Genomic DNA, 16196 nt, shown 5'->3' with positions numbered 1-16196 from the left:
CCAATTAGTTCAATTTACTGCAGGTGGACTCAAATCAAGGTCTGACAAAAACAGGCACCTAAGCTACAGGACAAGCTTATTTTTTTAATTAACATTTAATGTTAACATTTGCCAAAAAAAGTTACCAGTATCCAGATTGGTTTCTCTGACTCTCACTCTTTGAACGACGTTGTTGGCCAAAATAACTTTTCCCCAGAACCTGGTTTGGCTCTTTCTTGCTAATTCACTGAAGTGACCTTGTTCACAGAGAGAGGGACTTTTTATTTAAAGCTAGAATAATCTTTCCTCTCAATGGCAAAAAGCAACAGCAGCATGGCTGCAGCACACAGGGATACATTGCTGAAATGCTTTATTTAATACAGAATACAACACTGTGATAAGTTAACACCAACAAATATTTGATAAAGAACAAACAACACCCCTTTGAACACTCCTCTAATACTTCACGTCTCTTCACTACTCTGGTTATTACATTAGGAATATTATTTATTGGATGAATTTTCCTGCAGGCTGAAAAATTGGTGGATGATTTGTAATGTTCTTACACTTATATTACTTCTAGAATTGGTCTTTTTAATTATCTCTAGCGACTGCATTGAGAAAATTATAAAAGATTGCAATTAATGAAAAATTAATCCAAGATTGTTCTCTCCAAACCTCCAAACCACATTTGCAAGAACGAGATTTCTACAAATGTAAAACCAAGGAGATCAAATCCAGTTTAATGACTGTGATCTGTAACCGGATCCAACACAAGCTCGTTCAATAATCTTATTCAAAGCCATAACATTATCTAAGCAACTTATATATTTATCACAAATATTTCACATTTCACAGTTTTTCTCGGACACAGACACAGTGAACAGTACAAAGGCACGGCTACGATGTAAAAGGCAGCACAAAGAGATACGACAGTCATGTTTCGCTACATGTCGTAGTTAAAGGCAGCGGGAACTTGGACTTTTTTCAACCATAATGAACCTCTCTCTTCAATCCATTTACGCTTTGATTCCCTCTCTCTTTGATTTGAACTTTACACCCAACCAAAGGCTCGTCTACGTCAACATCTAATCGCTGTACAAGCATCAAGTCCGTTAAACAAGAAGTAGTAATGTCCTGTGGTTTGCAATCATTGATGAATTGACTCATTTACTCTGCGGGCAGATTAATCAGCTGATGAGTTGAGAGGGACTTTAGTGCCTTTCCAGATCTTCTCTTATTTGCCCATGTTTTAAAAGTAGATTCACATGGTTTTATGTGGATGTCCAATCATTGCCGATTGCAAATGGAGTCGATCGGAGCAATAAACTCCTCGGCGTCTGCTATTGATCGAGAAACCTCAATTTGTGGCTGCAAAATCTATTGTTCTATCTGCATCCAGCGTGTGGCGAAGTGGCCAGGGAGAACTATACAGCAGTTTGGATTCCTCTTGTGCTTTAGATGCTGCTCAAAAACAGAACTTTGTTTTCTATGCGTTTAGTGTAAAAAGCCAAAATGGCCTCCCAAAGTGAATAGGATCTATGAGATAAGAGAATCACGATGAATGATGTTAAAGGATGATACATTTATAGCTTTAATCGGCCACATTTACAATCAACGCCGATTGGATCCACATAATAAAATGCTGACTTTGACCTTGAAGGTATTTTTTTAGTTCTACATTCTAACAGCTGACCTCATATACATCGTTGTCCGGCCTGTTGGGGATCTCGGGACATGGACGGCATGCGGGGCAAACCCGTAGCTTCAGGCACGACGGGCAATCTGGGTACGCGGGTCGCTTGAAGCTGAACAGCAGAGCGCTGCCGCCCAGCATCTGCAAGCATGAACCCAGCCACCCGAAGTAGAGCGAGCCGGCGGGATGCAGGCTGAGGCGCGGGAACCTGGCGCTTTTGATCGCCTTGCTCGGATCCGCCATCCCCAGTCTCGGGAGGTTGTGGGTGTACACGGAGAGCGCAGTCAGGCTCAGCAGCCCGGCGATCACCACCAGGAGCCCCCCCGTGGCTGCCACGCCTCTCAGAGGGGTGTCTGTCCAGCACCGGACGCCAATACACGCCAGCATAATGCCGGTGCCGCACAGGAACAGCGAGGTGAGGATGAAACCCTGTGCCAGGCGGACCCTGGGGTCTCTCCGATACGACCCCGCCACAGGCCAGCACTGCTTCAGCTCTGAGTTCTCCACCTGCAGGCAGCTCTCCCAAAGCCCATCAGAGCGCAGCAGTAGCAGCGCCCCCGCCGACGCGGGCCTAGCGCCCCCTTTCCCCTGACCTTTTGCCCCCGATCGAAGAGGTGACCCCGGGCCCGACGCGCCCAGCCGCGCCTGTCCCTCTCTCCACTGAGGGGTGATGGCAGCAGTGAAGACGAGGACCAATCCCAGAGGGGCGAAGACGATCCCCGTCACCATGGAGGCTGGAGTGTGCATTGTGAGGGGTGAAACTAGGATTCTACTCCAAGGCTTTCAAGACGTATAAGTAAAGAGACCAGCCGCACAGAAGAAAGGAAACGTTTGATGCTGCTTGTCAGTATGATTTGTCCGTGTCTCGGGTCCCGCCAGAACAGTGCGGATCTGTTGAGAAAAAAAAAAATGTTTGCACAGAATCAAGTTCAGTTCAACATAAGTTCAAAATAGAAATGTATCCATTACCTCTTTGTCAAACGTCTTTTAGCTGCCGATTCGTCATCGTGACTGAGATGAAAACAAAAGAGGTGTGAAGTGTAGCCGAGCGCTCCACAACACGGGAGCAGAGGGAGGTTTGGCTTCACGGCTCCGGTGCTGGACAGGAACCGATTGAGCGGTCGATGTCTTTCCCTGTTGCTAGGATACAATAACCTGCCCAGTTTCAACGTGACAGTGTGTGTTTATTTCTTTATTTCTCATAAAACCTAGTGGGATTCCTCTCTGTACAAGTCCTGATCCGCTCGAGTACTGGCTTGTAACCAATACAGGCATAATTGACTTCATGCGTACAAGTGTGTGCGTGTGTGTGTGTGTGTGAGTGTGTGCGTTGTTGTTCTCTCAAAGCGTACAATTGATGGTGAGCAATGACCTTGCAAGAAATCCGTCATGTCTCTCATTGCGTCAGACCAGCGTCTGAATGCAGATTGAGTCCATCTACACTGTCTCGGTCTGGAGGAGGGAAGAATGCCCTCTGGGACGAAGGAAAAACAAACAAACACAAGCAATCATTATCAGTAAACTCCGTCAAAGAAACACACAAAAGCAATAACAAGATGATGTCTCAGATAAGAAGTTGCTTTGTTTGTTGTTTGTTTTGCTGTTTCACAGTTTCCTGTTTTTTTATTGATTTAATCCTAAAATGTAGCATTTGCCAGTCACATATATATATATATATTCTCATTCATAGCTCATTTTTCTCACCGGTGATCTGGCAACACGTGTGTATGGATGGTGGTGGAAAATACATTTTCAAGCCAATTGTTTTGGTTCAGTATGGTGAGATTTAATTACTCTGCATTTTTTGCAATTCTGCAATTTTTATAAAATCTGACTGGATATCCGCCAGGATTATCAAAAATAGATAGAAACGATGTACTGAACAATGCCAGAATGAACATGAATGGAATACACAACACAATACAATAAATACCACAACACACTAGAATAGTAAATGGAATGGAGATGTGCCATGCGAATGTATGTTTGTCTGGATGTTGTGTAAATCTGTGAGTAGAGTGTAATTTCATAAATACATTGTAATGTCGTCATCTTTGTCTAGAATCAACAGTGTGTGTTAACTTATGATATGAAACTAGGCGTTATTTCCTGTGGCGCTAACACAATGTTTTTACTTTGGGAGGAGAGTGAGACGGTGGCACGTATGAGGATCTGAGATCTAACCCAGCTCTCAGGGCATCCACTGTCTCGGTTACAGGTCTGCTTTCAATACGCAGAATTTGTGTTAATTTTTCAATGTTCACTTGAAGACAGAAACTTCACCAGATGCCGCATTCAGATGCAATGAGATGGCAGAGCGGGGTGTGCTATGGGAACATCGGCTGAGAGGCACAACATCAGAGAGATGTATGATGAATTGAAAAGGATGGATACACTGTGCGGTTATTAATAGCCCAAACACATTCTCTCATGCTGCCACATTTCTCGCAGATGCAAACACACACCCGCAGTCCACATAGTCTCAGTTGCTTACCATTCAGGGAGGATTGTTGGTTCCTCACTGCAGATCTCTGGCTGCCTCCGTGCTCTCATCTGAATGGTGAACATGTTTCTCTCTCCCAGCGGGGGGGGGGGGGGGACGTAGCAGCCACCTCTTTGTTACTCTTGCTCCGTCGTCCTTCCCTGGTTTTGTCCTCGCTTCAGCAGTCTCCCCGTCCGTCTCTGCCTCTGTTTGTCCTGGTGTTCTGCGCCTGTTTTTGTCTGCGTGCACCGGCCGTCTGCCTCTCTGCCTCTCTGCTTCACACTGTGTGTGTCAGTGTGTGCGCGCGTCTGTCTTTTACTTGCTGAAGGATGTCTGTGTTGCAACTGGGAAAAGGATTGACTCTGTGCTGTCAGTGTCCTCTAATAGGGGAAGCTTTTCTTCAACGCACGTGTGCAGCCCGGATGGGTCGCAAAGGGCAGCTTGAAATACTAGGAACGGAATTTTAATTTTTGGTGTTTTAATTGTTTCGATCTACATATGACCCCCCCAGCACTCATTGAACGTGCACACACTATGAGTCATACAGATGCAAAACATAAGACCAAAACCCTCCTGTGCAGAGGGAATTAAGGGTTTTTTTTAACTGTAGAGAGCTGACAAAGCAATAAGCTGTTTCTAAAATACAAGTAAATACAATCGAATTGTGCAGACACACACCAGTAATAGTTGATTGTGCTGTGCATGGTCCCGCTTTTCAATCAGATCTCTATGGAGAATTAAGAGACAGACACAAAATCTATTATGCATTTTCTTTATTTTGTTAGAAAAAAGGCATGATGGGACTAATACAACTAGAATTGCCATGATATAATAATGAAATCTTACAGGGATACATGCTTGTTTTGAAATGATGCGTAACGTAAAAAGGGAAAAATAATTCTACAACTTTTTACACACTCACACACACACACACACGCATAAAATGAAAATCCTTTGGCGGGCCTCAGGGACTGACGGGTTTGAACTGTTTTTTAACTCTGTGGTTACACTGTAGTGGAAGGAAATGTCCACAACTCTAAGCTAAGTTATGGCCAATACTAACTATTGTGTGGTTTTACGGGTGGAAATGTCTGACTTTAGGTTCTGAATGAAACCATTGGGGTTAGTGGTGAAACTAACAGGATCCTGCAGGAAGATACTCCATGGCAGTGAAAAAACATCAAAAGTAGGCCGTGGGTGAGGAAACGCAACATAGGCCCTTTTTAGAATAAATGACGGATACATTAAAAGCAACAAGAATAGGAACCTCTGAAAATGCTAAAAATGGATTGTACACAAAACTTATGCAGAGCTCTGTAAAAAAAAAATTGAAATACATAGAAATATGTGGAAAATGGATTTCGACACACACACACACACATGGCTAGTTCATAAAACACTTTCATATTAAGTTCTATTTACATGATCTATGTACAGGTTGTTCATCATAATTGCTGTTGAGTTACAATTCAAATAACAAAGTCGTGGAGTATCTACATCACCGGCAGAAAGCTGTACAAACGCGTTCTCTCTTCAGCTTCTCTCATTGGTTTCGGCAGTCTAAAGCTTACATTGTCTTTGACTGAGCAGTGCTATAAGAGATGGTCCAAACTGCCAGCTGGGAGTAGTTACATTCTTCAATGGAGCAGGCGGCTGATTGGACGCTCGCTCTCATACTTCAATGAGGGTGACCTGGAACTGCCCGTTGACGAGCTCGGACATCTCAATGAGGAAGGCCGACTGGTTGGTGTAATGTTCGATGATGTTGTCGTCCATGTTGATGAAAATCCTGGAAAGGAGACGATATTAAATTTATATGAAGATATTAAATTAGGTCAATCTAGTCCTTCTCTACCTAACATTTAATGTGCATTGTGCCTGCAGCGACAGGGTTGATTGAAGACCAGAGTGAAAGAGGAGGGAAGGAACAGCAGCGAGAATGCAACCCAACCTGTTAGCTTAGCTGCTCCCCGGAGCAGTGACGGATGCCAGCAAAAGCAAGAAACAGGGCTGTCAGAACTACTTATTTACATTTCAAGAAAAGCCTTCTGATCTCCTTTGTTGGCTCAGACCATTGTCAGTTTGACAGGGGTCCAATGTGCCAGTTAAAGTCGATTAATTCTTTCGAAATTCTGCTGCGGTGTGGCGGCAATCATTTTAACAACTTTACAAGAAGATCTGTGGGAATAATCCGTCAGGAAGAGAAGACGACTTCATTACCACTCAAGTGCTACTTTTTTTTTAAGTAACTCTAAATCAAATACATTTAAATCTTTTTATCCATGAATCCAAAAGGACTGAAAATCAGCGACGGAGAAAGGCGACGCTTGCAAATCTATGTGACCCGTTTGAAAATTCAGTGAATAGAAATGTGACGTGTGACAGTTTAAAAGAAGATCAGAACTCGATGGACAACCTTCAGCTAATAACTGGAAACCTATAGCTTTATAGGTCTTTCAACAGCGCAGTACTTCCCGATGATCCGTTTAAGTTATGAAAACACGAAGAGATCAAATGGCGATGACTCATCAACATGACTATTGAAATCTTTGCAGTCAACCTCATCCGTCTTTCTTTTGGAGAAGCTACAATTAACACATTCCAGGAGGCCGAGCCAAATAACCTACCTACCCGGTCTGTCGACATGAGCTTCCTTAAAGGAGAATGAGATTGAAACCACAAACTGAGGCCTATATTCATGCACCATGTCTGTGTCAATTGCACTACTTTAAACCAACTTAACACAGAAGAAAGAAGAATATGAATAAGAAACTTACCCTCTCTTGCACTTTTTGTAGATTTTGCCAATGGTCTCTAGCTGGATACCGTACTTTTCTGAAACCTTAGTAAGAAAAGGAATGTGAGAGTTAGCAAGATCTCCAGCTGAAGACAATGTACGTACGCTAACATATCTGACCATGTTGTAAAATGATTTCCGACACTTTTGAGGGTTTGTGACTTACAGCTTCCCGTAGGCCCGACAGTGTTGGCGTTCTGAGCATGAGCGCGTCGAAAGCCTCGTCGGTGTGCGTCCTCACATACAGCAGAACTATTCGAAATTGAGAGAAGGAATTTAAACATTTAGCATTAATAAATACGGCCAATGGGCTCATTCTAGATTGCATCTTCTTCTTCTCTTTTGTATTTGACTTTTAGTCCCATGTACCTCTTTGTGGGTCTTCTCTGCGGCCCTGTTTGCTAGGTGGAGAGCTCATTTGTTCTCTGTCTGGATATAATCTCTTCAAAGAACTCCTGGGAAAACACAGCAGACGTTCACGTTAGACTAAAACAGCCGCTGTGTGTTTGTTCGGACAGAAATGGTTGCGATGTAAAGCTGTTAATGTCGCCGTGTCTTTTGTAAGCTCACCTTTCATTGTCGTCCATGGGAGGAGCCTAGAAAGACAAAGGTAAAAAAAAAAAGACAGCAGAGCAGAGATCTGATTAGACACCACTCACACACTGATAAAAGCATTGCTTGAATTCACCTTCCCATTCATTATCTTTTGCGTAACACTGCCGTAGAAGAATGTTATCATTACTTTAAGACGGCATTTCCCGCAGCCTCTAAACTCCATAAGCGTGGACCCTGATGGAGAGACACTGATAGGACCATCCTTCGCTTTATCGTCCCCGTCAATCAAAGACGTTTACTGCCTTTCACGCCACACACATGCATCAGGCGTCATGTCACCGCGTTGTTATGCAATCGCAGGTCTTCCTTTCAAACCGTCTCCCTCACAGTCAATTAAGAGAGTTGTATCTAAATGAAATCCCTTGTTTTCCCCCCTTTACAACGCTGTAAAAACACACGCTATTGACTCCACGGTGTGAGTAGACTGACCTGTCTGAACAGCACACTCTCAACTCACTGTTTTTGCAATTGTGTGTGAAAAAAAACCCCTCCAGAGAATATGAGGGTGGTGCACACTGCATGTCAGGTGTCAGCGAGCTGTTGCATCAGGTGTGCGTGTGTGAGTGCTTTTGTGCGTAAGCCCCCATGCTTAATCGCAGTGTCGGCACTTGTGTCTGGTTTCGACTCCAATTAGCTCATCTGATCCCAAGTCTGTGTTTTTACCCTCACTTTCGCTGACACCATTCCCAGCCTCTCTTTCCCCCCCTGCATACTTTCCCACAGTTCTTTCCCTGCCTCTCACGTACCCGTGCTACTGCCTACAGGGATACAGTGGTCGGTAACATGACTCACTCAACACTAGGAAAAAAAAGGGAGAGGATAATGGGGGACCTACCATGCGCTGTAAGCTGGAGAGGTGTGTTTCTGGGATAAACAGAACTGGCTGGGTGATGTGATCATCCAGGGTTTGGAAGAAGGTACAGTCGCTGCTCACTGAAGACTTGTTGGCTGGAGACAAAAGCAGAAGTTAGAATACACGCTTGGAAACGGAGGGAATATCTTCAAGACGTAGATACATTTCTATCGGCAAAACTCACCGTTAGCATCGGGCTTCGTCCTCCTTTTGCTCCTCTTCCTCTCCTCATCACGCATTTTCCTCTCAGCACCCTGAGGACCCACAATCACATGGTTAACGTAAGGACTTTGACTACACAAAAAAGATTTTTTTTGTGCAAGCAAGGCCATTTTGAAAGGGAATGACACAAGTCACGTACCTTATCGCAGAAGATCTTGACCTGGCAGGCGGCTCTGTGTAGGAGCTGGTTGGTTCCCGAGCTGAAGTCGTACGTGTCAATCTGCAGGTTCAGAGGAAGGCCTTTAACCCCCTTCTGGGACGAGAAGTCGGTGCTTAGGGAGTTAATGCCGATGTAAACCTGTGGGGAAAGGTGTCGGAACGTTTGTCATATTATTTTAATGGATACAATTTAAAAGAAAGACACAAACGTGTTTCTGTGTGACGTCCAATTATTTTTTTGTAATCATCGGAGCAGTCTTAGACCTCTTAATCCTATCCATTGATAATTACTCTAATAATTCTTCCTGGTTCTCTCCACCTGCAGCAGGTTTGGTGGCCCTGCCCCAGCACCTTTGGGCCACAGAGAAGCTCGTATAAGCTTCTCTGTGGCTCTCGCCCCGGTGGCGACAGGAGCCTCGGGGCCAAACACATTTCTGGGATTCCTCCCCACCCTCTTCTGCCACTCCTTCTCCTCCTCTGCACCTCCCTTTTCTACCTGTCCTCTCTTTTCTTCAAAATCCTCCACCTGTTTTGTTGCTTCTCTCTTCAGACTACTGGGCTCACAGAGCCAGCTTATATATAAAAACACTCTGCGTGTGTGTGTTTACCTTGGCCTCCTCATTGGGGTTCCAAACGAAGGAAAGAGCGTTGAAGGCCAACTCCTCCACATTGCTGATGCCGCTGAAAACTTCTTTGTAGTCTGCTGTAAGGAGGGAAAAATAGATATATTTTCAATCTTCTTTATTTGGTAATTGATAATTGTTGATTCCCTTTCATGTGATTGGTGTTGGTGTCTGTTAACTTGTGCGCGACCTGAAGTTGCATGTGTATTTTTGTACTATTTGAAAAACACATACCGATGTCAATAACCCTCTGCTTGGCAGTGGGCTGACGAGCGTGCCAGTGATTCCAGAAGCGGAGCTGCATTTCTGGGTTCTTGTCGTTCTCAAACAGAGCCATCACCACCGTCTGGAGCGGGGAAAGAGAAAGGAAACGGGAAAGCCGACCATTAGGAACGTTCGCCTAACTGAGCGCAATTCTTTCAGCGGCCGTCGCGCCGAAGAATCTCCATCCCGTTTCATTAATCACTCCAAATCCCCCTTTTCTCAGGACATTGTCATCACTTATTTGCAGTGAGCGGGTGTGTGTTTGTGTGTGTTCTTATCCTCTGATTTGCTTGACAAAGAAAAAAAGGTTTGTGACCTGTGTTTTAAATCGACACCACACTACACCTCCCCTCCGTCCACTCCTTCTTTTTTTTCTTCCTCCACTTTGTCAGGGAGTTGAGCGGAGAGCTCCGTTGCCCTCTGGCCTCGTTACGCCACCGGCAAGAATACAAACTACAGGGCACCGTCATTTCAACGGTGCCACCCCGGTGTTCAGGGTGTCAGCGGGGAATTAGTCACAGGGGAGCTGACTCCAAGGGAGGGCCAGCCAGTATATTTGGGAAGGGTTTGGCTAGGTGGCACGCAAGTCATTTATTTAATAATGCGTCCGTGAAGAAAGCCTGACGGGAAAAATGCTTCCAAGAACAACAGACAACAGATTTGTTTTTTCCGTAACTAACCGCAGTGAAAACAGCGACTCTGTTACCGTGACTCACCTTGACTTTAGTGGCAGCGTGGCAGGCCCGGCTGTCGACCCCCTGGAGGGTGATGGGGTAGAACTGGCCCTTGTTCAGGTAGACCATGGGCAGCTCACTGGACTTGCAGGAAGAAGCCAAGGGAGCTCCCAGTGAAAACTGGAACTCATTCCTGAATCTCTCTGGCGGGGAGCCGCCGTAGGAGCCCGAGTAGACGGGGCTGGATTGTTCGTCCGGGAAGGATCCGCTGTAGGGAAGAGTCTGAAATTCACAGAAATAGATTTGTTAGTGAAAGAGAAGAGGTGCCATTACAGATACTATATAAAAGACACCGGAAAAATAGGGATTTCAAATGCTAATTCTTTTAAATTTACCTCTGTGCTAGGATCGGGGAATGGACCGGTCAACAGGGAATCAAATATAATGTTGAGCTCCTGCTTGTCGTAATTGTCTGCCACCACGCTGGTTAGGGTGGCGTAGCTGTCTGAGGCGGCGGTGGCAGGGATAGCCAGCGAGGCGTCCTGCTTGGATCCCAAAAACTCCTGGGAATGACTCAAGGGGACGTTGGCGGACGCCTCCAATGAATCGAGCTCATTGGCGTTGGTTTGATTCCTGCCGGAGTGAGGAAAAACAGTCAGTCAGCCTGTGCAAACATATAACAGTCAGCAAAAGCACACACAGCTACTGCAAGGTGAACTCGCAGAAAGATGCGGTGGGGAGGCCCTGGTATTTGTCTCTTAATCCATCTCTTTTTTTTCTTTCCTTTAACTCGCTGTGTTTGAGTTTCCCAGTTCAAAATATTTGAGGTGACAACACGGCGCCCCAACAATAGCCGTTTCTCACCCACCTAAAAAAAGGTGCAGGTTCGGAGAGGCAAGCGAGGACCGAGGGAGGCCTGTTGCGAAAGACGCAGACGATGATAGAGAGCATATGGATGGATGGGACGACTGAAAAGGTTAACGATAATCCCCCCGACCATGTTGACTTGGGGATTACTCACTCACTGGTTTAATGCCTCCCAAAGCCGTGCCTTTCTTTTTCTATTATAACACTTTCTCAAATGTTTTTTTATTCAGTGACAACAGGGGACATTTATATTGGGCCACAAAGCTTTTCTTGGAATGACTGTTGAATCTATTGATTCTACCACAGTAACAGTTCGGTGAGCTTGTGTCTTACCTCTCTGTTTTGCAGATGTTGCCGAGGCGGTTGCTGGTAACCATCTTCTGATCTTTGTGGTTCTGGAAAAATAACAAATTTAAGAAATGCAAGTGGCCAGAGTTAGAATTCCTCTTTGGGTTAACACAGAGGTCATTTTGGATGGTTATTCAGTCCCACGTGTCCTACCTTGCACTGCTCATAAAGCAGGGTTAAGGCTGTTAGGTCTTCTCCCGGTTGGAGTCTGGGTTTGGGGGCGGTTTGCTCGAGGACGGGGCTCTCCAGGTAGGACCAGGAGTCCATGGCGTAGCTGTTGTAACGGTTATAGATGAAGTTCTCGCTCTGATGGACCAGTCCCAGAGTCCTGCATTGTGGAGAAAAGAGTTGACAGTGAATGATTAGATTGACGATTAAAAGTATTCTGTAAACGGAAAAACAGACAAAAAAGTGTAAAAATGTTGAATTGTGTTTATTTGACACAGAGGGTTTTACAGAATGACAGTATGTTTCACGGTAGTTCCTGAGCTGCGGGATGATGCACATACTTGCCCCTGAGCATGGAAGGTTTTGATTGCAAAACCCTGGAACATCCCTTAAAAGCAGTGGTGTCAAAAAGGTTTAAAAACCCACCCATTAACACCCCCCCCCCCTCCTCCCCTCATCGCAGACCCACGCACCTTGTTTTTTGTGGTTTCTGGAATAGAAGGACAAAAAACTACTTTCTTGAATCCTCTCTCATTTGAATAAGCCTTAAACAACAAGACAAGATGCTATTACTAAGTAAATGCATGGCCACAAGTGCTGACTTTGGGCTTTTCATAGCATATGTAAAAAAAAAAAATCAAGGTGAGTGGGGTGGTGGGGGGGTGAGAGGACTGGATTTGTCTGGAAAGACTCATGGTGACATTTGATTGTCAGGAGAATCCCCCTTTGGAGTTTGGCCTGAAGAAGCTAATGAACAAATAGCTGCAGTTTACTCTGAGCAAACAGCTAATTAAAAGTGCTGACAGGAGGAAAAGACCACAGGTGTGCCGGATCCCTGCAGCAGCCCCACAGCTTCGGTAGAAATGCAGTGATTTCCCACCGGCACCTCACAAGAAGAGGAAGTGCATTCAAAACACTAAAGACCTGGAAAACTAGACCTGATGTGCAGCGACGTCACAAAAACTAAAGCTGCTCCAAGATGCACCTGTCGCTCCCTCTCACACCGAGCGGCCTCAACAAGCACCACACAATCCCATTACTTACTCTCAATTGCCCCCTAATACCCGGCGAGTGCAGACGTTTCTACACAGACAAGGAGGCGGTGGACTAGGGGGGTGGGGGGGGGGCAGTTGGTGTCTAGGGTTTCGGCATTACGTAATGTACAATGCATTACACGCAGACATCCGTCTGTGTCCGACACACTCAAGAGAGGATTCTCATTTCCCGACCTCCTTTTGTGCGCTGTGGCCCCTGGGTTAGTAACAACGCGGGCTGAAACAGACCCACTACCAACACAGGACAACTTGTGCGTGTTAAAAGTAGCCATATCAATTTACCCTGCAAAATACACATATTTCACATCACTAATATAAAGAAAGGGGATTTCTGTCCCCCAGAAAAAAACATCAACTATTTACTGATTCACATGAACTGAAAATGTTGAAATGGGGAAAACATACTTTGGAAAAGTAAAATCATGACAAAAACCCAAGTTGCAAGATATGATAAGTTAAGATAAGACAACTCACTCAGTCTCTTTGGTCATGTCTCCAATCCAATCCGCCGGAATAGGTTCCTTTAATTCAACTCTTTGCTGTTTGTAGGAGCTTCTCTCTCTGCGTGTCTCTCAGTCAGGGAGTGAATCCGTACAGCAGAGGAGATCAGTGACACTGATGAGTCAAGTGTTGTGATTCCCTCTGAACCGGGCCCACGTTTATTTCATGCCAGCAGTGAGTTTCCCTCTGCTCTCGGATTGGCTGAGAGAAGTGAAACAGGTGTCTGATAGGACAGGTGTAGGATTATTAACTCTTCAGATGCCAGAGAGAAACTGGCTTTCATGTGTATGAGCGTGTGTGCAGCCAGGAGGACACTTTGCAAGACAATCTGCGGCAGGAGTGTTTTGAATCTCATTATGGTGGGACTAAGGAGAGAGAGAGTGGGGATCCCAGAGGTGTGAAATGACTATGAGAAAAGCCTGGAACTCAGCTTTTAAATGTTAATACCTTTTCAGTATCATTTTTCACTCTCCCCCTTTATTTCCATGTCATGCACAGGTTTTGGTTTCTTAGTTTTTATAGGGATCAAAGATGCAAGAATTTTAAGAGGTATAAGCTTTAAAGGAAGGTTAAATCACAAATGAATGTTTTACAACCAAGTGAAAGAAAAATGTGTGAGGGTTTAAAATGTTGTGCATTTAAACAGAAAAAAACTAATTGTAGCCCCCAGATAAAGACGTGTTGTTTTTCGTGATCGTTTTACTGCTGTGCTGCATGTGTTCGATATGTTACTTTAAATTAACGATATGATTAAAGGTGCCTTCCTTGTCAATTCCTTATAATGACTACAAAGCAAAACATAGACTCCTTAACAAACAACCAATAAATACGATTTGATGTATTTTACTCTAATCTAAAATGATATGTAAGTAAATGTACCTAGGTTTTATTTTAGAGGTTTGTGCCATAATAGTATTATTACATGTATTATTATTATTGATGTGTACATTCTAAGGCTTAAATCAGTCCACCTGCTGCAAATTTGAGCTACTTTACTTGGTGTTAAGGGTTTTGATGTATACAAACAGTTTTATTAAATGATCAGTGAAGTACAAAATGTGGTAAATTTAAAAGCAGAATGTTTATTTAATATTCATTAATATATATACCCATGGGAAGTGGTTAGATTTGAAGCAACGTTAGATTGAAGATGGAAACAGACTGTGACAAGTTGACGGTTTATCTGCAGAGAAATGGGGACCGATTTGACGATGTTGACTACAAACTGTGATGCGCATTGATTGAAGATGTGTTCACTTTAACAATGACTTCACAACAAAACACGTACACACACACTTAAAAGCACGCAAAGTCAAAGCTCAAAGTTTTATCAGTAATCTAAAAGCAGTTGGACACGTACGGTCTTCATTTTAGTAAAGTGTCTTGTCTTCCACCCACACATCAACATTTACACAAACACACACACACACACACACACACACACACACACAAATGCACAAAAAGAAAGTAATGTGAATAATTGCATGTGTTTTTTTTATCTGTCAATTGTGTGTGTGTGTGTGTGTGTGCGTGCGTGCGTGCGAGCGTGTGTGCGTGTTTTTGGCACATGATGGAATGTATCGTGGTAACACACAGGGGTGCGTGCTGTGCAACTGGCCCACGCACATGCGCGCACACACCCTGATGATATATAACACGCACATGAACGCAAACACCTACAGGGCAATTTGGCCTCGGATCAGGATTGTTAAAAGAAAAAGGAAAGAAACTCGGTCGGCTCCTCTGCATTACTTCACGCCACATGTTGTGGCATTTACACAATTCAATTATTTAAAGGACGTTCTCATGTCATTGACTAAAACGTGATATTTCAGATACCTTGAAGAGGGAGAAGAGAAGTGCACAGGGAAAAGGGCGTAACGTGGACGTGTGTCCGGCCCTTTCCCTTTTCATAGGCTCGTGAACGGTTTGTGGTTTCTTTCTAGTGCCCCATCCTATTTTTCTCTTTCCGGCTCTCATTAGTGCTCAGAGATTAACACACTAAAAGGTTAAACAGAAACAAACATCTGAGAAGAAGAATCCAGGAAGGGATCAACACAACCAACCCTGGTTTCTGAGACAAATGTTGCTTTATTGTTAGAAAGTTGTTAAATGCACGTGAAGGTCAAGCAGTAATTCTTAACTGGTTACATGGGCATTAAGTATGTATGTTTAGTCCCAAAATAAGCTGGAAAATATTTTTTAAAATATGACTTAATATGAATTAGGGTGGGATTGGAATAATTCATAGAGATTTTATTAAGAATTCCAAAAATTCTACTGAATGTGACTAATAACAAGGCAATAGCAGACACAGTTTCATCAGACAATTTGGAATGAATATATGTAGATTATTCTGTATATTCTTTATAACAGTTATTTCAATAAAGGTTAGTACTTCTCATTGAAACAACTGCTCCATTTAAATTACAAATACTTTAATATTATTATTTCTTAATCAAATTGTTTTTTCCAGGAAACTTCTTTGGAAATTATCAGTTATGAACCAGTAAAACACTGGTGAAAATAAAATTATAAAATAAAAGTGGCACCAATGCGACAAACCCATGCTGACACTTTCTATTGTTATATGACTTTTTTATTTTATTTTAAGATTTCAAGATATCTTCGCTACACACACTGTCACTTCGGGGGGGAAAAGGACAGCTTTTCATCCTAAAATGGTAAGAGTGGCCCCTCGGAGATGCCCGCACAAATCCAAAGGTGGGATTGATGAGGAAACTTTGATGAATGTCAAAAGACGTTCAAACGACTTCCTCTCAGTGTGTTGAAACTCACCCCTCTGAGTAGGCCACCGAGACCCGAGTGTCCTTGAGCTTTGGCCTGTTGTGTGACTGTTTGTGTGCGTGTGCATGTGAGCACATAACCATGC

At 43.9% G+C, this 16196-nt stretch overlaps 2 protein-coding genes across 3 annotated transcripts; both read right to left on the bottom strand.

Moving 5' to 3' along the window:
• Positions 1-332: 332 nt before the first annotated feature.
• cldn23l (claudin 23-like) lies at positions 333-4570 on the bottom strand. Its single transcript, XM_040199861.2, has 3 exons — positions 4170-4570; positions 2645-3149; positions 333-2566 (listed from the first exon to the last, which is right to left on the bottom strand). Exon 3 carries the CDS (start codon positions 2420-2422, stop codon positions 1664-1666), a length of 759 nt encoding a protein of 252 aa, XP_040055795.1. The 5' UTR covers positions 2423-2566; positions 2645-3149; positions 4170-4570; the 3' UTR covers positions 333-1663.
• A 345-nt stretch (positions 4571-4915) lies between these two features.
• Positions 4916-13452, bottom strand: grhl3 (grainyhead-like transcription factor 3). 2 transcript variants are annotated; one of them, XM_040200423.2, is made up of 15 exons: positions 13277-13452; positions 11733-11907; positions 11565-11626; positions 10760-10997; positions 10407-10646; positions 9661-9772; positions 9412-9506; positions 8784-8942; positions 8607-8676; positions 8405-8517; positions 7525-7550; positions 7324-7409; positions 7121-7206; positions 6935-6999; positions 4916-5946 (listed from the first exon to the last, which is right to left on the bottom strand). In XM_040200423.2, exons 1-15 carry the CDS (start codon positions 13291-13293, stop codon positions 5829-5831), a joined length of 1662 nt encoding a protein of 553 aa, XP_040056357.2. In that variant the 5' UTR covers positions 13294-13452; the 3' UTR covers positions 4916-5828. The 2 variants fall into 2 exon arrangements, with proteins under 2 accessions (XP_040056357.2, XP_040056358.2); XM_040200424.2 differs by having other exon boundaries at positions 9412-9503.
• Between the last annotated feature and the right edge of the window lie 2744 nt (positions 13453-16196).

The sequence above is a fragment of the Gasterosteus aculeatus genome, chromosome 15, assembly GCF_964276395.1.
Source record: "Gasterosteus aculeatus chromosome 15, fGasAcu3.hap1.1, whole genome shotgun sequence".
In the NCBI taxonomy this organism is placed as follows: Eukaryota; Metazoa; Chordata; class Actinopteri; order Perciformes; family Gasterosteidae; genus Gasterosteus; species Gasterosteus aculeatus.
The sequence above is the reverse complement of the archived record's forward strand: the minus strand, read 5'-3'. Positions and strand labels throughout refer to the sequence as shown.